This window comes from Lepidochelys kempii, chromosome 1 (genome assembly GCF_965140265.1).
Source record: "Lepidochelys kempii isolate rLepKem1 chromosome 1, rLepKem1.hap2, whole genome shotgun sequence".
In the NCBI taxonomy this organism is placed as follows: domain Eukaryota; kingdom Metazoa; phylum Chordata; order Testudines; family Cheloniidae; genus Lepidochelys; species Lepidochelys kempii.
Window position 1 is genome coordinate 301,288,142 of NC_133256.1, and position 27,421 is coordinate 301,315,562.

The window sequence follows — 27,421 nt, forward strand, 5'->3', positions numbered from 1 at the left end:
CGGGGGTCACCGAGCAGAGAACCTCGGACAGCGCCCACCGCTCCTCGAAGGTGTCAAGGGAGTCGGTGGACGCCGCCCAGAGGAACTCTGCCCGGATACGTGAATGTACTGAGGATCGGAAAACAGCCCTACAATTGCAGGACGCTTCATTAGCCAACTTCCCCTCTCTGGTTTTATAAATGGCTGTTTTAGCTAGGGCTAGGAGGATTTTTGCTAACACCTCAAGGCTGCTGCTAGCCATCGACAAAACCCAGCTGCCTCCTGTCCCCCCGGCTACAGTGCAGACAGGAAGGGGTTAAGCCCTAAGGATGCATTGTGCACCAGGGCCCAGGGAACCTGATTGCAGGGGCTTCAGCAAACCCAGCCAGAGAGATGGCTCAGCATGGGAGGGTGCCTAGGGGATGGAGCAGCCTCAAGCTCCCTAGAGCAGGACCTGGGGTGGTGGATGAAGAGGGTGCTAAGACCCTGCCCAGGTGGCTGCTGTGGCATCTACAGGGTTGGGGTGAAAACGGGCTGCAAATCGCTTCCCCACCACCACTTCAGAGCTTAGCTGAGGGGTGGAGAATTTTCCCTATGCCAGTGCTGTGCAGGGCTTTAGCACATGATGCAGGGCTCAGCTTCTCCTGGGCAGCACCCTGGGCTGGAGGGTCTTGGGCTTTCCCAGGGTGCCTGCCCAGCCAGAGGCAGTGGGAGAAGGAAGGAGCCTGCCGGCCAGGCTGTTGGTGAGCCGAGCACTCCAACCACAGGCTGGTTCTCTGCACAGCATTGGGAGTGGGACGCACCACTCCAGGAGGGATATGTAGGAGCAGCAGGCTGGAGGGGGGCAAAGGGGAAAAACAGGGAGAAGACAGTGAGAGGGAGAGCATATAAAGGGCTGATGGGTGAGCAACAGAAGCGACACCTAACCAGCCCCTGCCTGGCACCTGCCCGCACTCACCAGCCACCATAGCTCACAGAGCGCAGCCAGTGCTGGGCAGAAACGGGACGGGGGGCAGGGCCCTGCTGGCCCAGACCCGGCACACAACGGGGGCTGTGCTGACAGACCAACAGAGGGGAGTGGCTGGCCCCGTGTGCTGCAGCTTTGCCCCACCATCAACCTTGCATACCCACCCCCATCGTTCCCCTCCCCCCCGCACCCCTGCCCACCCGCAACTCACTGCTGGAGGGAGGGTGGCTTGTGAGCAGGAACCTGGCCAGCAGCAGGACCTGCCAGTACAGACAGAAAATATGGGACAACTAGCCCATTTTTAAGAAAAAGTTGGGACACTGCAGGAAGGCTTAAATATGGGACTGTTCCTTTAAAAATGGGACGCCTGGTGACCCTAGTAGATACTGGGCAGCAGCCTGAAGCGGCTGCTATCGGCTGCTATAATTTAAAATAATTTAAATCGCTCTTCAGGCATCTCCAGACCCTAGAGTAGCCCAGAATCAGGAAGGCATGAAAGGGTTGCTTAAAGCCATTTTAGTTCCCCCTCCCTCTGAGCTGCAAGTCCTGTGCTGTGTCTTTTAGAGGTGCAGCACAGAAGCTCAGCCTAAGACTCTATTAAGATGAAACACACTGTGAAAAGGACTGAGAACACTTGGTCTAAATATAATTGTATTGCCCAGGCTGGGAGATTGGTTAGTTCTCCTGAGCACTAGGAGATAAAGGGGATCTGCCTTTATATGTAGTCATGAAATCTCCAGAAATCACTTCAAAATGAAAATAAAATAAAACAAAAAGAAAGAAAGACTCTCTCCTTCCTCATCATTAGACAAATCCAATATTTTTACATTAATAGAAGGTATGTTTTACAGGATCTCTATTTTTTTTCATAATCATTTTATTCTCTTTGGTCCTAATACTGATTTCAATGAGGTTGACAGGGTTTTGCCATTGACTTCTAAGGCATCAGGATATGGCCCTTTAACAACACAGTCAGTAGGTATGGTTAGATGCCAATATCAGTCTGACTGGTTTGATATGTTGATCTCAGAGGTGAAAGAATTTTGGCTGAATTACTTGTTGCTATTATTGTGTTTAGTGACTCAGTTCATATGACACCAGATTTGTTGCTATTTCCATTTGTATTTTCTGCTACCATACATATGATTGTATCCATTAGAAGTGCATTTGCATGGGATTTCAAATGCCACCCCCCTTCCCTCCCCCCTGTAGGTGATTCATCTTTCCCCTGTTCAAGAATGTTTCTTCTGATTGTAGTTAAAAACTATAAAAAATTAATTATGTGTAGATTACAAAGGGGTTTTCTCGGTCTGACGACACACATTCTATTTGAAGGAGGCAGACATGATTTCATTTAGAAGCTGTTCCACACATTGAGTCTCATGGCTTATGCAGGAAAGTGAACCTATGTCCAATACTGAGACTAACATGCCTGACCAGTCAGACTGATATTGACATACGGCAGCTCTGTTCTCTCCCTGTTTCTCTTCCTTCCTTTTCCACAGCCTGCTCTTCCTTTTTATCCCTTAGGATCCCCTTGCTAGACATATTCAAATATCAATAGGGAATTGTATGTTTGTTACTTAGACAGTTTTTCCAAATTGTAATTATTTACTTTCAATATTATACATACTACATACAACGCAATACACTTTGCAACAACTTATTTTGAGGCAAGGAAGTTAAAAGCTTTTGAGTTTAAACTTTAACTTGGACAATCTACAAAAAAGAAGTTTCTTAAGTACTACAGAATAAGAGTAGCAGAGCATTAGGAGTGGCCAGTTGCCAGCCAAGACTGGGAAATCTGTACTTCAGTGTCTGTAGTCTAGGTTCATCCTGTAGGGGTGCAGATATGCACATTTCTCCACACTATGCAGAAGTCTCTCTGCACAGTTACTGGGGAAAGCTGAGAACGGAGCATGAGCCATTGGTAAATGCCATTAAATAGTTGCACGGGTCTAACAAATTTACAAAACAGAAACATTCTGAGCTTTAAAACTGTCCCTTGTTCCATTCAGAGAATCTTTAAGCATCTTCAGGAACAATTAACAACAGTGGTTGACATTAGGAAACCAACAGTTGCAAAACAGGCTGAAAAGCAAAGTTAAGAAAGACACACAGTGACAACATATCTACAAACTTTGCAACATCAGAGGTGTTCTTTGTCCAGTAAGAAGACACCACAAGTAATTTCAAATCAGAGCCAAGTCCTGAGGTCCTTACTCAGTTTTCATACAAATGTATTCAGCCCTTACACAGGCAAAATCCTATTAACTGCTATGAGATTTTGTTTAGTACTGAGTAAAAACTGAGTAAGGACCTCAGGATTCAGTGCAGTCTTTTTGATATGAGGGATATTTGCACAGTAAATCTGTAGCTGTTAGGTGGAAAGTTTGGGGTTGACTGATATTGACTGTAACAATTTCTTAAAGCCAAATTCTGACATGAAATTTACAATGGTGTACACACAAAGAGTTAAATCCTGCAATGGTTACTCATCACTTATTCAGGAAATATTTCCACTGATGTCTAAGTAAGTTTTGTCTGTATAAGTCATGAATAAGTACTGAAGGATTGGGGGAAATAAGTGTGCCAGTGTAAAATCCTCTACACATATAAAATGATTGTGCCATGATCCTAGTTGAACCTTCCTACCTTGGAAAGTAGGTCTGCTGGCGCTGAGCAAGTGCAAATGTGGAGCAGGGGAAAGCTGTGTATCTTATATATCAAAGGCAGAAAAAAACACTTGGGCATCTCATCCGAGTAAAATATTCAACCTTTGATAAAGCACATGCATAAAGTACTACAGAAATGCTTGTTAACTCAGGTTGTAAATGCAGCAGGGCAGGGACCATGTATTTCTCTGGTGCTGTGTATATAGTAAATAGCAATAAGCCTTGTAAGAGGATGATATTTTAAACCACTTGTTGGCTGCTGAAGTGATTAGTGGACATGCCCCTAAGCAGGCAGATACATGATATCCATACTAGACTGACTGCATCCACATTCTTACCTGTTATAATTGTGACTGTTTCTCTGTGAGATGCACTGTTCTCCTTTAAAGTGGCTTCTGCATCTTTCTGCTTGCTGGATGTGCCCCCAGGCACTGCTGAGTTGGGGAACCTTCTGGAAAGCAGTGCCTCTTGGGGCTGCATGCACAGCTCGTCACAGCACCAAACATTCAGAGCGAGGGTTATAAAAGGGATACATGGCCACAGCTGCCTCAGTTACTCAGGGTGTAGGGAACTTTTTTCCATGTCTTCTAAGCCTCAAGCAGGTGCTTATTTCAAGGATGCTTTGGTGCCATTCTTGGCTGTCCTCAAGTTCAACAAAAAGAAAAAGAGACATGCCAAGAATTTTTCAGTAGCAAGTTTTCAGCAATATCATACCAGAAGAGGAAAACTCACCACCAAGGGAGGTCAAGGCACCATGCAATTCCTACAATTTCTGGTTCCTCTCCTCCACCTCTATCTGCTTTGCAGCTCTTAGCACTGTCATCAGAGCATGTGATCGTGCTCTGAGAGAACATTATCTGGGGATGACTCTAGATATGTGGAGGTCCTCTCCAGAACAGGTACTGGTAGAAATTCACTCACAGATGCATTCCTGTTAGTCTGGGAAAAGGAGTTTCTTTATTCTGTCTCATTTCATGGATGTTTTGGTGCTATTTTCAGGTGAATCTTACTATTGATCAAAAAGATACACTAAAACAGAGCTCAGCTCATACTGGTTGCTGCAGCATGGGCTGGACAGTATTGACATACTGATCTCTAGGTATGTCATGTGAGCCTACCACCATCTACAGATCTGATATCTAAATGTGACACTCTAATCCTACATCCCAATCCAGTGTTGCACCTTGTGGCTTGGTTCATATAACATTGACAATGTCTGACCTGACATACTCCATGGAAATGCAAGAGTCTCTGCAGTAGCCCTGAAAGTAATCTACACTGAAATGTTTGTTTCCATTTCTACAAGTGTTTCCTCTGTGGGCAGGAGACAACAATCTTTCTCTAGATTCTGCATCTATATAGTGTATTGTGGACTATTTATTGTTCACAGTCTCTTTGTCTTCCATCAAAGTTCATCTGACTGTCATCTTTGCCTACGATCCATCAGTGACAGTTCTACTGTTTTCACTCAGTTTCCCATCATATTATTCCTGAAAGGTCTGGTAAATGCCTTCTCACTGTTTAAAGAACCTGTTCCTTTACGGGATCTTAATCTGGTGCTGAGAAGGTTATATCATCTTTTGAGTGCTTGGGAGACTGCTCTTTGTTCCTTCTGTGACTAAAGACATTGGGCTGGAGCCCAAATTGATGTAAATCACCTTAGCTCCATTGACTCAAGTGGAGCCATGTCAATTTGCAGCAGCTGATGATCTAGTCCAGCATTTTCAATTGTAATTACATCTGTGACAGAAGAACAAAAGAGTTGAAGGCTTTAGTTGCTGATCCTCTTTTCATCATATTCTATGGGTACAGAGTTGCCCTGCTAAATTTATGCCAGAGTCTGAGTTCCTTCTGAATCATACTACCAATTTGTTGTTTTTCAGAAAACCTCATCTAGCAGAAAATGGACTCTCTACTCTAGATGTCAAGAGGTCTTCCAAGTTTTTATTTGGATAAGACTAAGGCATTTAGAAAATAGACATGATTTGTGGTAGACTTTGGAGATCAGTGGAAAGAGAATGCCATTTTCACTCAATGCCTGTCCAAGTGGATTAGACTGGGCATTTAGACTTGTAATACATTAGCTAGGCAGAGAGTACCTAAAGATCTGTCCACCTACTGGATTAAGATGGTTTACCTCTGGAATGTTTCCACAATAAAAATCTACAGGGCTGATACGTGGAGTTCTGTGGCACATTTATCCAATACAACCCTCTTGATATACCATACAGATCTAATGCCCACTTTGGGAGGGTAGTTTTGCAACCCTTGTTTAATCAAACCTGGCATTGTACTGCCACCTAGATTTCCACACATAAAAATATGCAGAGGTCATCTTCAAAAAAAAGAAATAGTTGCTCTCCATAAAAACGGAGGTTCTTGGACAGTATTGCCTCTGTATATTCACACTACATGCCCACCTTCCTTTCTTCTTTGTTCTACTCTCATAGGGCTTTAAAATAAAGTGAAGTGGATGTAGCCACACAGCCCATGTTATAATTTTAGTTCTGAATCTGCCAGGAGGCACTCATGTAGCCCCAACAGCCACAGCTTTCCAGAAGGCTTCCAGAGCTCAGCATGCTAGGGAGTGGATCTCATATGTGTGAATATGCAGAGACAACTCTCTCAAAGAACAGCAGTTACATTTTTTCTCAGAAATGGAAAAAGACAGAATTTAGCAAAAGATTTTCATAGATATGTTGTAATTAACTGTCTTACTTCACTTTTCAGTATGTTCTGCAGCTCTTGGCTTCCTTGTATCAAACACTGCAATACTGCTACAGTAAATGGGTAATGAGGATGTAAACATTCAAAGCATTCAGGATTGAAAAACTGAAGACTTGTTTTAGAAAAATCAGAATCGTTATCCTTTGTTGTTGCCTGGGGAGCCCACAGAGGGCTACTTTTTCATTTTACAATTAGGGGCAATTAGTGGCAGATTAGTGGATAGACAAATCTGCATGAAGAAAAATCAGGCACACTTGAAACACAGCCCCTAAATCCAAATGTGCCACATGAACCTTTTCACTGTGTGAAAAAGACCCCCACTGATTTGCAAGCATGAAATGAAGGGTTCATTTCTTCAACCTGCAGCCATATTTGCATATCCTCATTTTTAAGATTTCACATTTATGATCTAAATACTTAGAAATAAACAGTGCGATAAACCCAGGTTTGTGTGGGAAAGAAATGCTGTGCCTAAAAAAAAGTTATCTGCTGTCTATTTATGTACAGTTAAGAGGCTGAGTAAAGCACTTGAGTTTTACCAGAATTTTCCACAAGATGAATATTGCAGAAGATTCCATCTTTTACCTTATATCTACAGCAGAGGTGGGTTAAGATTTATTGGGGCCCTGAGCACAAAGAACACTTGGGCTCCCCATGTCCCATTAAAAACACAAATGTATCAAAATTGATATAAAGGTATCAAAATTAATACAAAGACTCCATTCAGTGTTTACACACTGCATTAATAATGAAGCAAATCATATCCCAGTTCATTATGCCTAAATTAACTGCTCAATTTTTCCACATAGAAAATGAATAGGGCTAGATATTATCCATAAGCATCACACAAATGTGTTCACTGATAATTTGGACAACATTAGTGTTATAAGAATCAATCATTCACAGGTCAAAAAGTGGTTCTTTCATCTCCCCCAGTTTTCTTAAACCTGACCATTATGTATTGGGAGCCCCTCACAAAGGCTGCGACTCTTGCTGGTAGTTGCTCTGACACTTTTCCCTAAAATACTTAATTAAGTTTAGAAAAGGCAAATAAATATGCATATTTACATTTCCAAATCATTATAATTTATGTATGGTTTTTCAGACTCAGTAATAAAAATATAAAGTTGTCTCTATTCTTTACCGGACCTAAACAGAATAGAAACACAAATAAGGTGCTTTGCACGTTCTTGTCTTTTTTGTTGTTATCTCTTTGGCTTTTGTGGTTGCTTTTGACTTGCTAGCTAGTATGTCTGCTGCTGTGAAAAGTGATACTTATATGTTAATATCACTTTTCACAGCCTCCCATATAGCTAACAAACATACAAATATCACTTTTCACAGCAGACTTACTCAGCCCCAGCAAGCTCAGGGACAAATTAAGCCCTGGATGGGGAGGTGGATAGGGAGGCAGTGGGGGTCGGGGTGATGGGGGGGGGGAGGAGAATGGATAGGGAGCTGAGGGAGGCAGTGAGGGCCAGGGCAATGTGGGGGGAGGTGAGAAGCTGGGAGTGGCAAGGGTATGGCCGGAGCAGGAGGGGTGATGAGCCTGGGGCCCGCAGCTGTGGGACAGAATCTGCCACTGTGAGGCCGAAGGCTGGGGCTGGAGGAGGCAACGGGGGCTATGGCAATGGCACATGGGTGAACTTGGGGCCAGAGTCCCCCTACCATGGCTGGATTCCAGGGCCCACAGCCAGACTTGCGGGCTCCCAAATTGGCTGGGGCTCCTGGACACAGGCTCTGTGGGACCGTGTGTTAATTTGCCACTGATCTAAAGTTATTTTTAACTAGAATATTAATTTAAATTATGTTAAATTCTACACAACCAACTACATCCCCAAATGGCATAGAAATGATAGATACTGCAGTGATGTGCGGTATAAGACCATATGTAGAATAGAATAGAATAGCCTGTGGATACCTTAATGGCAGAATAAACAGAATAAGGATGTTTTCCTTGTCTGGTCCAGCAGATCTATGTCTTTTGTAATCTTTATCCATGATTAATATTCTATTTATATTTCACTTCCATTGGATAACTATTGTACATTGTATTAAGAACATCAAGATACATTTATAATTGCTCTATGAGATTCTTGTATGTGTGCAGTGTAGTTGAAGCCGTGTTGGTTGCAGGATATGAGACAAGATGATATAAAGTGAGGTAAAATCTTTTATTGGGCTAACTTCTGTTGGTGACAGAGACAAGCTTTTGAGTCGCACACATAGCTCTTCTTCAGATCTGGAAAAGGTACTCCCAGAGTCACAGCAAAATGCAAGGTGGAACAGTCATATGCATACATCTTTTTAGATGCCTCCACCCTCTCTCATTCACAATTGCGTGGATTGCCTTTCCTTCCATTCACGATCACATAACAGCTCTGTGGCAATCCCATAGCAGAATATTAGTAGTGTAATATTCAATGTCTTTTTAGCTGTCTTTAATGCGACATCGCAGCTGGAAATGAGGAGAGCCAGAGGAGCATCGTGTGACCAGCCAACTCGTCTCCACTACCCTCCAGTACATGTACTATGGTTAGGAACTGCTGGGTTGTGGGGCTAAATTAAGACACATAACACCATGCTACAAGCCATGGAAAGGGGGAAGGAGGAGCGTTCTGTTCACCTCATTCTCGGTGCTATTCTCCTCCCCTTTTGCCGCTTTTACAGAACCAGACTAACAGGGCTACCCCTCTGATACTCCGCTCCCCTTGGTGCCCTAGCAGCACCAGAAGGCTCTGATCTGACTCAAGCGCCTGGGTGAGTCTCAGCCCGATTTTACCCTAACCTCTCCTCCCGGGCCTGCGCGCGCTCCGCTCAGCACCACCCACCCAACGGGTCAGACGGGGACACGCCTGTAAGGGGACTGCCGACGTGCGCTCCACGGCGTCCTACCATCGCCAGAGAGGCTGAGCCTACATTTCCCAGCATGCAATGGTGTCCTGGGATGCCCTTCCACACTACTAGTGCCGCCGCGGGAGACTGTCCTTACGAGCCTGAGGGAAGTGGTGACCTCTTCGGGGACTGCGCATCCCAACATGCAACGCGCCACCACGATCGGCATCTCTCGCGTATGAGTCACGAGTCCAGTAAACCAGAGCTGGTCATTGGTCATATCCGGTTGACGTCAGCAACACATCACTCTGCCCGCCCCCTTAGCCCGTTTGGCTATAAAAGCAGCGTTGGCGCCCTCTCTTCGCCTTTAGCTCCAGGTGTCTGAGAGGAGAAAGATGCATCGATTCTGCTCACGGGCCTTCACGGGGATTTCTACCGCCACCACCGCCTTGTCCTTCGCCTGCCTCCGCCAATCCCCTCCACTGCCTCGGTCCGGGAAGTCAGCCCCGCAGAGACGCTGTAGTAAAAAGCGCTCCTGCTCCTCCATCGGCTGATTGTCGCTGAGACCCGGGCGGGGGGGAACTGAGAGACCGAGACCCACAGAGGGGAGCTGCGCACCGCCGGTGGCCATGCCCAAGTCAAAGAAGCGAGGGAGCAATCACCAGCGCGGAGCAGGTAGGAGCAGCGAGGCATCCTGGGAGAGGAAGTTTTCTCCTGCCGCCTGTCCTAGTCTCGTCTGTTGGGCGCCGAGAACGCGAAACTACATTTCCCAAGATGCGCTGGTCCTCGAGGGCAGGGTGGGGGGCAGCCGGGCCTAGGCCAGCGGAGCCGCCCTGTCTGGCTGCGCGGCCGGGCTCTCCGGGCAGGGGGCACCTGCTGGTCCCCGTTCCCGGCGCCGCCTGAGCTAGCGGCCTTATCTCCGCGGGGTTGACAGGAGCCGGGGTTGGAAACCGCCACCTCACACGCCAGCCGACGCATGCGCAGCGCCTGCTGCTGAACTCGTGCGTCAGCCGCTTCTGCCCAGGGGTCGCGGGCGGCGGACGGCGTGTCCAGCGCGGCGCCGGCGGCAGGGCCCCGTGGCAGCTGGGCCGCCCCCTCGAGTGCGCTGGCGGCCGCTGAGCAGAGATTGGCGTGCCCGAGGTCAGCTGCGCGAAGCCAGCGAGCAACCCCCGGGCTGGCGTCACCGCTAATGGCCTGGCCCAGTCTCGGGGCTGGCCAGCTGCCTCCGCCTGCCACCGGGGGTCGCCGCCCTGCGGCTGGAGTGTTGCACGTGACCTGTCGCCCGGGCTGGGGGCGCTCGAGAAAATGTTCAGTGGGTTCCTGGGGCCCTTTATGTGCCGATCTGTCACCCTGAATTAAGTGACGGTGCCTGGGAGTTCTTGTTGCTAGGCTTCAGTTTCACCCTGGGAATGAAAGCTCAGAGTTCGGCCCCCCAAAAGCCCAAGGAGACTGGTAAGGGCCTTGTTATGCCCGCTAGGCAATGAGCGCTCCAGAATTGTCTGTTAGCTGGTGGGCAGAGGAGGCATTCGTGTTTGGTGAGGGACTTGATTATTGGGAATTGTGAACTAGCTGTGATTGTGGAGCTATGAATTGTTTAAAAACTTCCAGAAGGTGTACAGTGTATTTGATTTTTTCTGAAGTTGGGGTCTCATCATAATTTTCACTAGATCGGTGGTTCTCAGTCTTCGCCATGCTGAGACTGTGTAGGAATATGGGAGTGACAAGGTGGCCGTGCTCCGAATACTTGTTTGTAACCGTCTTGGGGTGCATGACCTGCCATCTTGAGAATCCATGCACTAGATTAGGGGTCCCCAATGCTGTGCCTACGGACACTCTGGTGCCCAGCAGGGTATTTTTGTGCACCCGCAGGATACCCCACCACTGAAATGCTGCCAAGAAGCATTGCTGTTTCTCTGTGGCATTTCGGCTGCGGTGCTTGGTGGTGGTGGGGTGTCTGGCAGAAAGGTTGGGGACCACTGTACTAGATGGTAGTTTCTCACTATGAGTGTATGTCTCCACCTAACTGCTGTAGCTACTCTAGTGCTTCAGTTTAGACACCTATGCTGGTAGAAGGAAGGGGTTCTCCTGTTGGCATAGGTAATTCACTTTCCCAAGAAGTGGCACCTGGGTTGATGGAAGAATTCTTCTGTTGACCTGTCTACATTGGGGATTAGGCCAGCATCACTAAGTGTCTATGGGACATGATGTAGCTATGGCAATATAAGTTCACAATGTAGATCACTGGGACAACTTGGACACAGCTGATTTATGTGTAATGACTACCAAATACTAGTATGTGAATTTCACTCAATGTGCCTAAAGTTCAAGTATATGGTAAGAACAGTGGAAATGAAGTGCTGCCTAAAGTAAATTTTTAAAATATTTTCTCAGGCTTTGGTAGTCAGATTAAAAAAAGTTTATCTCAAATTGCAGTCAGAATCAACTGTATCACTAAAGTAAACTTTCTCTGTGAAATTGAAAGAACATACATTGAGTTTAGAGCATCCTGCAAATGAAACACTTAAGCTGTCAGAGAAACTTAGTCCCAGTAATTTAAATAAAAAGAAAAGGAGTACTTGTGGCACCTTAGAGACTAACAAATTTGAGTATCTCTTCCACTGCTTCCAGCAGTACTTCAGCATCAGATTAATTAAGGAATAATTGCTGTTACCTTTTGCACCTACAAATGGCAAAGATCATCAGTCTGATTATACCATAAAAAGAGACAGGGTAAAGATGGACATTTGAGGAAAGTTGCAATTTTTATGCTAACATTACCTTCATTAAAAAGAAAAGGAGTACTTGTGGCACCTTAGAGACTAACCAATTTATTTATCAAATAAATAAGCCCAATAGGCTGTTACTCTATTACCTTCATTATTGCACACAGTGAGTAATTTAAGGAAATGGCTAATCATTATTTAGTAACTTCTTGATTGGAGGAAATATGGCTTGAGCGGCTCATAAAATTGGAATTGAACAAGAACAAAATGGGGCAGGGGGGAGACATAACTATAGAAACTGTTATTGACATCAAATGTGAAGGTTTTGGTTGAACCAAGACAAAAGGAAGCTTAAATGGGGCTCAGATGAAATCCTGAATTCTGTCGTCCTCTGGTAACATTAAGACTGAATGTTACTTAGATAGCACTACTGCAATACCAAAAAAGAGAATCCTGCAAGAAAAGTAATGGGTTGTACAGCCAGCTCAGCATCAGTCATATTTGTATTTAGTGGACTTAACTGGGTTTGGCTGAAATCTTGTCGTATGCTAGGTGCTGAAGAAAGAAACTGCAATGAACTACATAATGAGTTGCATTTTGTGTCCTAAGATCTCTTGGGTATTTTTACTGCCTTTTTTTTTTTTCAAGGAAAAAGTCGGGGGTTGATTTTAGGAAAATCGCAACAGCCTTATCCACCATGAATGCAACCTCCCTTTGCATGTGTTGGCATGACAGCACTCTCTGCCTATACCAAAAACATATTTCTAGTTGGCTTATGGCTTGGTGGTGGTGTTTACATGTTCCATAAGCAGCAGATAATGGGTTCTTGGTGCACTGTATTTCCAGTGGTATCCAGGCCACTCTGTGTCAAATTCATCTCCAGCATTTTCCCAATTCTTTGTTGAATGGGTACATTTTGCCATTGCATTAGTGCATTTGGTGGTGCTCTGTCTCTGTATGTAAAGGACTACTGTGTATGTTTGAACATGTATAAAATATTCCCAGGCAAAACTTTTAAAGGCTGTAGGGTTGTTTCAGGGCTTCATCCAAAATGTTCATAATTTCATAGTCTAAGGGCAAAAGGGACCCTTAGATCATCTAGTTTGATCTCCTGTATATCACAAGCCCTAAACTTAATCGAGTTACCCATGTATTGAGCCCAATAACTTTAGTTAAAGCATATTTTCCAAAATGGCATCCTTCACTGATTTCAAGATATCCAGAGATGCAGAATCCACCAGTTCCCTTAGTAGTTTGCTCAGTGGTTAATTCACTGTTTAAAAAAAACTAATTGTATCTTATTAAATTTTGATTAAAATAGATTAAAAAATTAAAACCAATGAAATTCCACTATCTTTGATTGTGGGTGTTATATCTGTGTGAGCGGAATACATTTTCTAAATGTAGACATGTGCTGTTTGAAAGCCCAATCGAATACAATAGCTAGACACAGCCTTGACAGAAGGTGTTGCTCCTCCATAATTCTAAATTCCAGCAGTACACTGAATATTCTATATCATATCTTTTCATTATTCTTGGTACAAATCCATGTATAAGTAGTTTTTAAGCCTAGGAAAGTATTCTCTGAACACTCTTTTATATCTTGGACCCCTAAGTAGGGCCAGGAAGAGATGGAAGCTGGGGTCTGTAGGGAGAAACAACAACCTTTGACATGGGAGTCCCTTATTTCTCCCTACTTTTTGCATGGGGTCAGGGAGAACGGGGTGGGACAGCAATATGTGGAGCTGCAGTGTTTTCCAAATATGGAAGTAGTCACTAAGTGTTTGTTTGTTTTTTTTTTTAAGGTGGTCAGCATAGAAATGTGCAGCCTTTCAGTGATGAGGATGCATCCATTGAGACTATGAGCCACTGCAGTGGCTTCAGTGATCCTGCTAGCTTCACTGAAGAAGGTATATTTTAGATTTTGATCTATGCATCTTCTGAAAGAATTTCTTCACAAACAAAATTGATATTTTGACATGTGTCTTATCTAATCTTCAGTCACAAATAGTGCAATAATCATTCAAATAACCAAAAATTTGGGGTTCTCAGGGCATTATTGACCCCCCCATTTTTATAGATACTTTGAGGTACCCATTAATGTATTTACAGATAAATGTACAATATGTTTCATAAGATTTTTAAAGCTCCTGTGGTTTCTTTATTCTGTGACCATACTATGCTAATTTCTAAAACAAAGTTTAGATTTAATCGGAAATTGATAAAGCCTTTATTCACATGTAACTTTCACCACCTGTCTCAGGAACAATAAGAGGACCTAAGACATCAGCCCCCCTGCATTCATGACAACTGCTTCATTCTGAAATCTACATGTACAAACAACTCAGAATAAATTGGCTACTAAAACCAAATACTTTTCGATAGTGTCAGTCGGATATAACCAGGTCCCACTCCTGGGTGTCATTCTTCTGTTGTAGTATCCCACGCTTGTTGCTAAGGTCTTGTTACCTGAAAAAAGGTGGATGATATGATATTTAAATACAGTAGTCACTTCTCATACTATGTTTCTAGTGATCTAAACGTGAACGTTGTAATGTGCATTAGGATTAAATTATCTTGTATACATTAGGACCTGAAGTCGATGAAGAAGCAACTCAAGAAGACTTCGAGTACAAGTTAAAGGGATTCATTGATCTTACATTGGACAAGAGGTATAGGGTATTTGGAAACAATGCTCTTAAGCATCATTAATCTTCACTTGACTTCTCTAATACAAATTAGTGATGTGTTGCTGCCCCATAGAAACTTAACCTATCTTTATTTCTGTTGCATACTAACTAAAATCACAATTTAGCAATCCACATTGGGTGCTTGATTTTCCTCGCCTATGAATCAGGAATAGCTATCCTGGAGTCAGTGGTGGTTGATGTAAACTAGAGAAGTAGGCCTGGCTTTTTTTACTAATACAAATTTAAAATGCTTGTGTATTGTCAGATTAGGTGCTCTGTTCAAGTAAATTGGTCTTGCAAAATTGTTTGCCTCAGAAAAGCAACTTAAATTAATTGCACACAATGTCAACACGATAAAGGATGGGTGACTAGAGTTTGTTTCTGGGCTGGTAAGCTACCATGAGTTTTGCAGTGCTGGATTAAGCATATGCCACAGCCTTCAACCAAAGTTTTTATGCCTCTGCATCCTAGGTGAGGAAGGAGGTGAAGGAAAATAAACCAAGTTGTAATTGAGGAGTTGGTCTGCCCAGAAGATTTGTTCAAATCTGTACTAAATGTTTCTACTTAATTCAAAGGTCTTCCGTAGATTTTGACAGCACCCTGTAGATGTGTAATGTAGACTGCTATAAAAGTGTACTAAAGCAAAGCCTTCAGCTTTAGCTTACATGAAAACTTTTGTATTAATCTGTATTTTTCCTCCAACAGTGCAAAGACAAGACAAGCAGCTCTTGAAGGTCTTAAAAATGCTCTGACTTCTAAAATACTATATGAATTTATCCTGGAAAGGAGAATGACTTTAACTGATAGCATTGAACGCTGCATAAAGAAAGGTAATAAATGCTTGTACACTACTGGAAGGTAACAGAACTATAGGATAGGGACAGATTTGTCATACCACTGTAGTGTTAACTGATGTGATGAGACTTCTTAGTATTTTACAGAAAATTTTAGTAGATCACATACATTTGTTAGCTAAGCTTCTCTTGTCCTAACTGCGATGTGAGCATGTATTGCTCTTTGATCATTGGGCTACAAAATTATCTTGACTTTTGCTTCCTTCCTTTTAGCTGGAATTAATGACAACCTAGTACCATTTCCAGTGCTGTTTTCTTCATTTGGGTTTTGTTTAAGATGCAGCATGCTTCATTGCTGGATCTCACTTTATGAGCCCCTAAGTGAATGTGTGATTCAGTGCAGGATAAAATCCACAGGTGATCGATCACTCAATTTCCTTAATCTGTAGGTAAGAGTGATGAACAGTCCGCGGCGGCAAGGCTGGCATGTCTTCTCTGTGTGCAGTTGGGGTCGGGAATTGAAAGTGAAGAAATCCTTAAAACCCTTGGACCAGTTCTCAAGAAGATAATCTGTGATGGAACAGCTAGTATCCAGGCTAGACAGGCTGTAAGTATAAAATGTACTGGGCTATAGAAGAGAGGTAGTACAACTTTTTAAAGCTATTGGTACTTTGCTCTTTCCTTGCTTCCAAAATACAGATTACTTCATTAGTGTGTTAATTCAATCCTATAATTTAATTCCTGCCCTAATGTACACAGGTGTTGGGCTGCCAGAAGCTTTCGGTGATGGCATGAGATTTGAAAATTGGTGTTCTACTAATTGGCTTGAAAGAGGTGCATGTTGATGTTCACTTAACCTGAAACTTCATGTTCTGCATGTACCATTCTTTTCAGTACCAAAGCATTTTTTGTCCGCCATAGAGAGCTATGTTCTGTGGAAACTGGGGCATCATGTAAAGTATCTTGGTTCCTTTGTGCTTTTTTCCATCCCAAAACTCTGGTTACATCTTATGATGTGACTAGGCATTGGTCAGTCAGTTTTTCCTTCAGCTTGGACTGTTAATAGCTCTGTCCTGGGACTACATGATCAATATATGACTCCTACCATTAATTAGGTGTGAGACAATGCATGGTCCTTTCACTTCTAGAATTCCTATTGTATTGCCTGTCTTCTGGGATTATTTTAAATGTTTCCCAAAACAATATACTGAGTCCACAAATATTTATGCAAGTTGTAAAACTTGTGGGATAAGCATAATTAAACCTAGCAGGAAAGTGTGTAAAGCTGCATGCCTTCCTCAAATCAAGGTCCCTTTTTGGAGGGATGGTAGCCTCAAAGCCAAGTTCAGAGAATCCACCTGTGCCTCAGTTCCTGCACCTACCAAACTATTAACTAAAAGCTCCTTCAAAGTAGTAGCCATTGCTGCTAATGATACTGGGTTTTTCTGTAACTTTAGTGTCTTGAGGTGTTTTTGAGCTAGTATCATTTAACTCTTGCATTCAGTCTTGTACAACTGGTTTGCCTGTTTTGTTGTCCTCAAGTAGTGTCAAAACAGAGGTTTCTAGCTTGACTACGGTTGCATTAAAGCACAACTGAAACACTGCTTTAAAAGTAAAGCAGACCTGGTGTTTAATACAGGGGTTTAGGAGGAGCTTGAATTGCTTTTTGGGTGTTAGAAAATGGTACCCACGAGAAACTGGAAAAGTGTACCACATTGAGCTGGTGAGACTACATGTAGAGTAGACCCTTAAAATGCCACTAATCAGAATTCTGGAAAATCCTTCCCACAGCAGTGTGTAGACACCAGCCATCCCTTTTATTTCATTGTGAAACTTGTAGTTCATAGCAGTAAGCTTTTACTACCTCTTCTAATTTAGCTAATCAGGTGAAAGGCAGGCTATATACAGTTTTTGTAACAGCTCAGTCTGGCAACATATCTCTTTGTTCAGAGGTACATATATCAGAAGTGAAAATACTTATGCAGAGCAGCATGTTGTAAAGTGGACCAGATATAGCAATGAAGTAAAAAAGCAAAAAATAGGAGGGAACAGTTCAGTCTGAGTTAATTCTGTTTAAGGAATGGTTCCATGGGCACTCAGTGTAGAACTTAAATACTTATTTATACAATAATGGAGTATATTGGAGTAATGAAGACCAAAGTTTAAAATTTGGGAATCTTGTCAGGTCTGGTAGAATCAATATAAACTATGAAATACTGACTTGCTTTATTTCTTTTCCATTTCTAGTGTGCAACCTGCTTGGGAGTTTGCTGTTTCATAGTCACTGATGATATTACTGTAAGGATAAACACTTAACCCTTTATATCAAGTTTTACACAAATTTTAATGATTGAATTTAGCCACTTACACTACTTTTTCTTTTAAACCAGGAACTGTATTCAACTATGGAGTGTCTGGAAAACATATTCACAAAATCCTATCAGAGAGAGAGAGACACTAATGGTATCTCTAGCACCCACAACACAGTGCTTCACATCAGTGCACTTTTAGCATGGACTCTGTTGCTGACCATCTGTCCAGTGAGCGAAGTGAAGAAAAAACTTGAAATGTATGTTCCTTTCCTGGAAGGCAGCTTTTACAATGATCTGTTACTTTGCCTTAATGTTGCTTTATTGTAAAAATCACTCTTTACAGATTAATAAAATGTGGCTCTTTTTTTCTAGGCACTTACACAAACTTCCAAACTTGTTATCTTGTGATGATGTCAACATGAGAATTGCTGCTGGAGAAACACTAGCTCTTCTGTTTGAACTGGCACGAGAAATGGAAGCTGTAAGTATAATAGATTTAGCTGTGACAGGTTTCTTGCTTTGAGATTGTTACAAACTAAACACTGTGGTATGTAATGCTCTTTCACATAGGATCCCTGATTTCAAAGGACCACCTCTTACAGTCTAGTTGTATCCATGTGCACATTCTGGGTGGGAAAGTTGCATATAAACACTCCACAACTTAAGATAATGAAGAAAAAGTATCTAAACAGTAGAATGAAATTTAGGTAGATACATTAGAACTACTCCAATTAAAACAAGCTTACTTGTGCTAGCCCTCCTATTATCTCCCTGTGATAACTCCAGGGCTGCTGGAATGCTAGAGTTGACAAAATCTGATACTAACATCTAAATAACTTCTTTTTTTAAAGAACTGCAAAGAAAATAAATGTAGATTGGCATCTTGTACCCCAACAAACCATGGTAAGGGGGGCATTTGGTACAGACCCTTACCCTTTTCAGCTTGTCCAAATCTGCCGGTTCCAAGGACTCCCAGAAAGCATCACTGTGTGCTGTCACAGTTGCAATGCACTCTTGAGTTTAGACAGTATCTTTAGTAGGGGGTTTTCTATTTCCTTATGTTGCCTCAAAGGGGGGGTACCCAATGATGAAGAGGTTAGTAAAACATTATGGGACTTGCCTGATTCTTTTGAACAATTTCTTGGCATCTGAAAGTAGATTGGGTGATTTGCATTTTGCCAGTTGCAATTTTGGAGGAAGACTTCTAAGGAGTTACTTTTATTTATGTTGTGCTACTGAGGTTGTGATAGGTATATTTTCCTTGTGGTTCACCTTTGCACCAGATCGTTAGAAATTTAAATAACTTTTAATTTTGCTTTACAACACAGACTTAATCTATTTTGTTACCCTTCAGTAATGTGCCTTATTAACTTCTTAACTGTTTTTTTGACAGCACTGAAGAAATTAGTCTTCAACTATCCATGGGCACAGCTTGGGAGGGCTGCCAGAAGTGCTCCTGGCAAAGCACATCAGCCTTGACCAAGCTAGAACATGGTCTGAGAGGGAAGGGTAACTGTGAATGAGGCAGGATACCAAGCACAGTAACTTCACATAGTATCTAAATTGTGCTGCTTTTTGTAGTGCTTCTAAATACAGGAGACTGCAAGATTCTAGCTATGGAAGCCTACTTTGAAAGGGCTTGACAGTGACAGTGAAGTTTAGGCCTGGCAAGATGAGTCCAGAGCTTGAACTCTTTTCATCACTTGGACTGTGGCTGCAAGTGACTGAAATTTTCATTTGAATGTACTTGGTTTTGATTAAATATAAATCTGCATTCTTTAAAATCTTAAAACACTTCATTTAAGAAAATCACATCAGTTCATATGTAAGTTACCCAGTTCAGTGGCTTGTATAATAAGCAGAATTTATGACAAAAGGATTATCCCAATGGCCTTGTAACACGCCTGATGCTAATCTTATCTCATTCATGCAAGAATACATGCAGTATTCACTTTTAAGTTTACCAACTTAATCTCAGGATCAGATGAGACTAAGTATATTTGTGTGGTATGGTATATGGGGCAGACTGGGAGGACTGAGGTAAAAATGTGATTTAAAAATTGCAATGACAAAGGAAATAAACACACAGAAGACAGCTATTAAATATAGTAGTGCCTAGGAGACTCAGTTAAGGTGCAGGGTTCTATTTTTTTAGGCACAGGTCAAAAATTAACAGATGGTTCATGCCACAAATAGCATGCTATCAAAGTAAAACACTACCATTTGAAAGAGTAATGTAAATAATGTGGAATCTGTAAAAGGACAAAAGAGTTGATGTGCTTGTAATCGGTTAGGAATTAATCTGACCTCCAAAAACTGTTCAGATTTATTCTTTAAAAATATTAGAAGTCCCCCTTGTAAGCTCCAGGCTCCCTTTCCAAAACTTAAATTAATAGTAATAAATGGCATTAAACATCTTAAGGCAACTGTCAATATCTCTGAAATCCACCCCAAAACTTAATTATCCTATGCCAATAAACATTTCATTGACTTCAAGTGTTAGAGAACGTAATGCTACAGCATGTTCAGAGGGTTAACAAATCTAGGCACTAGCTAGCAGGCTAAGTGGGGAGTTTGTTCCATAATCCAAGGGCCTTACAAGAGACCTTGTTGGCAGCTTCTTTCATATTGAGGGAGCTCCACACTGAATGCTTCAGCTAATAACTGTACCAGCAGGTGCACACAGGTCATGCTTGGGTAACCTGGATCCTGATTACTTAATCATTCAAGTACAGTTAATACGTTTATTTTACATTATAAACGCCTCATGTGATCCAAGTGACAGACAATACCATGGGAAAAGTTGATGTATTACCACTTAGAGAAAATGGGTGTAAAGACCAGAAATTGAAATATCTCCTTTTGTCTGACTAGGATTTCTTTTATGAAGACATGGAACTTTTGACACAGAAACTAAAGGCCCTGGCTACAGATGGAAACAAGCACCGTGCCAAAGTAGACAAAAGAAAGCAGCGATCTGTCTTTAGAGACGTCTTGCGAGCAGTAGAGGTACTCTTGATTGCTTTGAAAATACTGATCTGTAAAGCAAAAAGTCGCACACAATTTATAAAACAGTTGTATGAACACTGGACCATTGGAAAAACTCTTACAATTTTAGATGAATTTTGAACATAAGCTCCACATAACTTAAATTTTGAGTTTCTTAACTCATTAAGAATTAAGGCAGGATTAATGTTAACTACATCTTTCAAAGGTTCATGCTTAGTAATCTAAAAATGATTCAACGGTCAACTGAAAAACCTCATTTTAGATTGGAAATACAAACCTGACTTCCATATTGGATATATGGTTTTCTATAAAATGGATAAAATATTGCAATATAAATGTTAAGTGCCCCTTTATTCAATGTACTGAGTTTTCTGCTGAAAGACTTGTCCTTTACAGCCAAACTCTGAATTATGGAATTCTAAAATCTGTCAGTTCATTAGCGGAATTAGTGCCTTGCAGTGTAAGCAAGAAACAGCTTGCATTATTCAGCTGTTGTGTGGATTCAGTTTATAATTGCTCCACTCGAAGGGCTTAAAGAATTACGTCCCTTAAAGCATATCTCTGTGCTTAGGTTAACATTGCTGTAGAGAACCGTACAGAATACAGTAACTTAACAATGAAAAACTGTTCAATGAGAAGTTGCTGATTAATTAGAGAACATGCTCTAAAGTTGCATGATGCTCCCTTATGTTGTTTGGCAGCTGCCTGCTTTGTCCACTGCCTGCAGAAAGAGCAGCCCGTTGGAGCTAGCTGGTGGGGGTTGGAACCAGGGTGGACTGGCAGCCCCCTATCAGCTCCCCTAAGTTGCCTGTGCGGCAGCCACCCAGCAGGCTACCAGTTGCTGGGTAGTTCAGGTGTCCCTTCCCCCCACTGCCCTGTACTGCTCCTGTCCTCTGTCTTGGAGCTGCTCCCAGGAGTCCCCTGCTTGCTATGCAGGGGGAGGGAAAGGGAAGCTAATGTCAGGGTGTCCCCCTCTGCTTCCACTCCTTTACCCCATCTCCACAGAGCAGGGTGGGGATACGACAGGGCTCTGGACGGAGGGAGCTTGCTGGCAGCACCTGCTGTCTCAACTTGCTGATCTCCTTAAAAAGCCAGTGTACTTAAAGGGACAATGTGTATGTGTCTCTCTCTCACACACGGGGTGTGTGTGTGTGTCTGTCTCTCTCTGCCATGCTGTCTCCTATCCCTCCATCATGATGCCTTGTAGAGTGTGAGGCTACATTAACAACATGTTAACCCTTGGGGGCTCAATTGAGTGCTAGTTCATCATTTAGCAGTAAGGCATTCCCTGGGAAATATCCCACCCTCTGACTCCACCACCTCAACCAAGCTTCACAATCATCATTGCTGTGTACGGTATTAAATTTTATATATATTGTGTCTGGCAAATAAAATTTCCTTGAAACCTAACCCCCCCCCCCCTTTTTACGTAATTCTTATGGGTAAATTAGATTCACTTAACATAGTTGTGCTTAAAATAGCGTTTTTCAGGAACATAACTACAATGTTAAGTGAGGAGCTACTGTACCATTGCTAAAAGCTCTGGACAGTAATTTTCAGCTCTTCACCAGAAAAGTGTTCACAAGTCACTAAGCCAGATAAATAAGCTTACATTTCGTAATGAAAGGGTGTTGGTAGGTTAGATGACACTTGAATCTTTAACTGTGTAAAATCGGGCCAATACCAGCTAAATGAAATAATTGTACTTTCAAACAATCAAAAGTTCTCAGCAGTGAACATTGGTCTGAGAAAGAAACTAACTACTGATAGGGTGGGATGCTTAGACTTATACTGTCAGGAGTAATTACATTACCAGTTACATAAATACAGAAGAAGGTGACTTAGTCACTAACAGCCCCAAAAATGAATTAGAGAACATTCTTTACTTAAGGTCTTATATTGGCACCCATAGTTGCATTATCTGAAATGTATACCCATAAGTATGGTTTGCATCAAAACACAGCATTTTAAAGGGGGTTATAAAATTTCCTTTTCAACAGTGTTAAGACCTTGTCTGGATCTTGAAAGATCCACCGAGACCTGACTGATTTACAGATGTGAATCAAATTCCCCTGGACAAAGCCCATACCAAGTGAACATTTCTTTTGATATTCTACTTCTGTATTCATACTTACATCATTGTACCTCCCAATGTTACCTGTAGCAGCATAAATACTCTTAAGGTTCAGTCCTGAATCAACCTGTGTCCAGTAAAATCTGCAATTGTATTATACATGCGTAGTAGGTTACTTTACAGAATAACGGGTTTCAGAGTAGCAGCTGTGTTAGTCTGTATTTGCAAAAAGAAAAGGAGTACTCGTGGCACTTTAGAGACTAACAAATTTATTTGAGCATAAGCTTTCGTGAGCTACAGCTCACTACATGATTCTTGTCCTTATTACATAGGATCACTCAGTGAAAGGAAAACTACACTAGTTCTTAACATGCGTAAGCTTTCTATATAACCTTTTTGTCTGCTTAGGACTTTTTCTAAATCGGGGTTTTGGTAATGTAGTCTCCATGTTTTGTCTTTGGTTTTTGGACAGGAGCGTGACTTCCCTACAGAGACTGTCAAATTTGGACCTGAGCGCATGTATATTGACTGCTGGGTTAAGAAACAAACATACGATACCTTCAAGGAGCTTCTGGGATCAGGGATGCAATATCATTTGCAGGTGAGCTGTTATTTCACACTGTTTCCTGTCTGGCCACTTGAATAATTATTGCCTATTTGAAATTTTCCTGTTTTCTATTGGAATTAGCCAATGATTTGTTAAAGTTGTTTCCCAATAGAAGTATTTAAGAATAAAGCAACATGTCTTGAATTATAGCTGTGGTAAACTGGTTCTAAAGTAACTTTCTATTTTAATTCAAATTTTGTAAAGAGAAAACTAAGGGTTATTTTACACTGGACCAGTGTAATCATAAATAGCCAGCTGAAAATTCCCCTTGCAGAAGGGAAATCACTTCTGGTGTGGCTTACACCAGCCCACCCCAGTGTGGGTAATATGGCAGTGTAGCAACTTTGATGCTGAGGTCAGGGCATTGCAGAACCAGGATGCTGTAACTGCCTCTGACAACTCCTGTGCTGAGCATTGATTTGTCTGATGCAAGCAAGAATTGAGCCCTGATTACTTACAATAAAATGATGGTAGGGGACCGTATTCAACAAGTGTAAATTACTTGTATGGACTCATGTAATTTAAATCTCAAGATTAAAGCTGCTACAATATTCCATATAGAACCTTGATTACTGATGTGTTAATTTGTTTACTCAGTCCAATGAGTTTCTTCGGAATGTGTTTGAACTTGGACCACCAGTAATGCTTGATGCTGCAACTCTTAAAACAATGAAGATATCACGTTTTGAAAGGGTATGTTATCACACCTTTAACTGTATCACTTGCTCTTACCATGTTATCCTATTCCCTTTGAGAATTAAATAACATTTGAAACCTGAACAGTTGAACAGCTGCCATTTTAGAGTCAACCTGCTACAAATGTTTGGTTTAATGAAAAATGGCTGGTCTGGGGTGCTTCACAAACACATTCTGTCCTGGATCAAGTTTTAGGTTCACCCTGGTGACTGAAGAGCTAGTAATGAGAACTGTATAGACTTTTGAACACCCTTTTGCGTGGGGGTACAGCACTTGTTTCTGTCTCTAGATGGTCCTGAGATGTTACACTGGAGCATGACAACTGAAGCCTGTGGAAAAGCTGCTTACCTCAGACATTAGTTATTTAACTCTCTTCCTGTAAAGCTTGTATAGTGGGATTCATGGCAACTAGGAGACTTAGCTGTTCATGAGGAGATATATGAGAAATGGTCCTGACAAAATCTTCAAAACTTCTGTAAAATGACATCCAGAATGCATGATGTGGTGTGGAGTATAGGATTCGTGCTGTATGGCTTTAGGGTGATTGGGTAATCCTTGTTTTGGCACTCTCCAACAGTGTGACCATCCTATATTTATGCGTACAAAACTTAGACTGTACCATTTTAGGTATCCAAAACTCTCCTACAATGGATTAGGATCCACACCAATTGGATGTATAGTATAACCTTTCAGAGGCAGGAGGAGGGTTTTCTTGCCAGTTAATACTAGAATATTAAGAATAGATGTTTTCTAGCCATAGTCAGATTACTCACATTTATTTAGAACACAGTGTTATGGAGCAATGTTTTCAAACACCCAGCCTGTGGGTCAGATCAGTCAAACTTCACGTATTTGTGGTTTGCATGATATTCAGAAGTCATCTAAAATACTTCCTAGCTTTGTGGGTTCTGAAGATCACTTTCCCAATATATACAGTGTAAAACTGATGCAGAGTTTTCCTGAATTTGAATACTAAAACTAACTTGGTAGGGGAATTAACTCTAACTTTAACTTTAAAGCTTAAATGACTGACATTGGGAGAAGTTGCTGTACACCGAGGACAGTATGTAGTCTTAAATCATTCCTTGACCTGTGGACCATAGTTAAATTGAATTTTGTCCTTTTCACAGAATGAGTGACACCTGTTTGGGAGCCTTGAAGAAATAGTCAGATCTGTTAAATGCTAGAATCCAGACAAGGAGTAAAACTTCAAAACCACCAAGTCACTTCCAGTAAAATTTAGGAACTTAAGGTCCTCTCATTTAGACTCCTGAATGTCTGTCATCTTTTCTATTTTGAAAAAATTTAGATCTTATTTCCATATGGTGACACACATGCTTATCTAGTGGTCGTTCTCATTTAATCCGTTTATTAGGTCATTATGTGCTAAAATCTTGGAACCTATGACCGACCTTTGACATAAAATTTGTATTCATTTTGTATCACAATTCTGACACCATCTAATGACATTTAAATCAATTTAAAATCCTTTACATCCTAATTATTTAAAGAACTTAAACTAGTTTAGGCGTAGATATTTCAAACATCTGACTAAAGCTTCTCTTTCACTTTGTAGCACTTGTACAACTCTGCAGCATTCAAGGCTCGAACAAAGGCTAGAAGCAAATGTCGTGACAAAAGAACAGATGTGGGTGAATTTTTCTAGATCTTCCATGTGGGTTCCAATGTTGAAGACTTATGTAATTTCATAATTTTTTATAAATGTAATTGTTGTAACCTTGAAATTTGAGATTTAATTTATATAGCCACATAGCTTACACTTCATTGCACAGGGATAATATCTAATGTATAGTATCTGTAAATGTTATGCATGTTATAATTGCTTTAGGTGTGTGTGTACTGTATGTATATAGGATCAGTTGATCTAAAATTGGGTGGAAATGTAACTTGTAACACTTATGCTGGATCAAAATCACTCATAAATTTGGTAAATATAGCAACAATTCAGTTGTTAAATGGCTCTGAAGGCTATATGTATTAAACTGCCAAAATTGTCTGACCCAGCTCATCTTGGATTGGTGTTAATACAGCAATGAAATTACATAGAAGAGCAAGTCGTCTTGATAAGAAGAGCAGAGTACAAGAACAAACATGCCTCTGGAACAGCTGCTATTTCTTCAATTATACCCTGTAATTTTAACTTATTTTAAACTGGCTGCTGAACTGACAAATGGCAGAAGATATAACCTTACTATATTATACCAGTGCCATGAAGTCCTGCTGTTGGCACTTAATATGGAGTAGTAAATAGTACAAACATACTTGACTACATTTAACTTTAAAAGTGGTGACACATTTTACATATTTACTTGTATAAGACTGTTCCATCTTCGGAATAAAAATCTTTCTCACTGAAGTCTTTTAAAATGTGGTTGTTATACACCTTGTCTAAATAGTAAACGAGATCAGATAACTGCACACTTAATTTGTTTTTCATTTTATCGCTAGAAATGATATAGTAGCTATAAAATATATTGAAAAAGTGTGCTTCACACAAAACTAGCATTGGCATGACCTGGCTTCAGGATGAGTGCTCAAACTTAGTCTGAAAGCTCAGTCATGACTCTGTCCACTCAATCTTATGCCTTAAATTTGTTTAACTTGTCAACTTGGAGGATCCAGGGCAATATCAGTAATCTCAGCTGTATGATTATATATCTTTTTTCTGTAAAATATGGTGCTTGCAGTAGCAGGATAGATGCTTTACAGAATCCTAGTCACGACAATACTGTGGAAACATTCATATGGTTATCAGGTGAAGTTCACCTTACCTAAAGAAATGGAAGAAAGATGAATAGCAAAGAGAACTCCCATCAACTGCCTTTATTACATTCACCTGCTATAGAGTAATGACTGGTGTTCAAACCATCATTCAACTAGATAAAAGCAAATTTAACTCTAAATTCAGACACAGCTTGCCTTTCCAACAACTCATTAACACTTAGGGCAGACTTACATTAAAAATTCAAGCTGTTATGATGTCATAGGAGTGATTTTTATGACCCTTTATACTGTCAAAACCCCCTAGTCTAAATACATGGGTAAAAAATGGTTCAGAGAATTAATATAAGCTGTACCTGAAAACACTTTATAGAAGTTGCATCTATGTGAGGAGGGTTTGAAATCAAGGATCCTTTAAGAGCACAGAGGGTAAACTCAAATTGACTGGTGACAAGTGGAACCTGCCAAACAGCCATAAGTGAATAAGAAGGAAAAAATTTGGATTTAGCAGGCTCTCTAAGTATAACTGAAGATATGAGCCCAACTGTAGGGGAAGTTAGGGTGAAACGTGAATGATTTTATCTGCATTCT

The 27,421-nt window shown here is 41.4% G+C and overlaps 1 protein-coding gene and 1 long non-coding RNA gene across 3 annotated transcripts in view; one reads left to right on the plus strand and one right to left on the minus strand.

Annotated features, from left to right (window-relative positions):
- Positions 1-9,719: 9,719 nt before the first annotated feature.
- IFRD1 (interferon related developmental regulator 1) lies at positions 9,720-26,465 on the plus strand. Of its 2 annotated transcripts, none has more exons than XM_073328112.1 (12): positions 9,720-9,858; positions 13,712-13,816; positions 14,497-14,578; positions 15,302-15,426; positions 15,840-15,997; positions 17,638-17,688; positions 17,781-17,959; positions 18,075-18,183; positions 20,577-20,711; positions 23,258-23,386; positions 23,990-24,085; positions 25,665-26,465. In XM_073328112.1, the coding sequence occupies exons 1-12, from the start codon at positions 9,813-9,815 to the stop codon at positions 25,752-25,754; spliced, it is 1,305 nt and encodes a 434-aa protein (XP_073184213.1). In that variant the 5' UTR covers positions 9,720-9,812; the 3' UTR covers positions 25,755-26,465. The 2 variants fall into 2 exon arrangements, with proteins under 2 accessions (XP_073184213.1, XP_073184215.1); XM_073328114.1 differs by lacking the exon at positions 9,720-9,858 and adding an exon at positions 10,022-10,635.
- LOC140905228 (uncharacterized) overlaps positions 14,019-27,421 on the minus strand; it is a 32,441-nt gene continuing 19,038 nt past the window's right edge. The window contains exon 3 of the long non-coding RNA XR_012156799.1: positions 14,019-14,375. This is a non-coding gene — a long non-coding RNA (uncharacterized lncRNA). The remainder of the gene's footprint in view (positions 14,376-27,421) is intronic.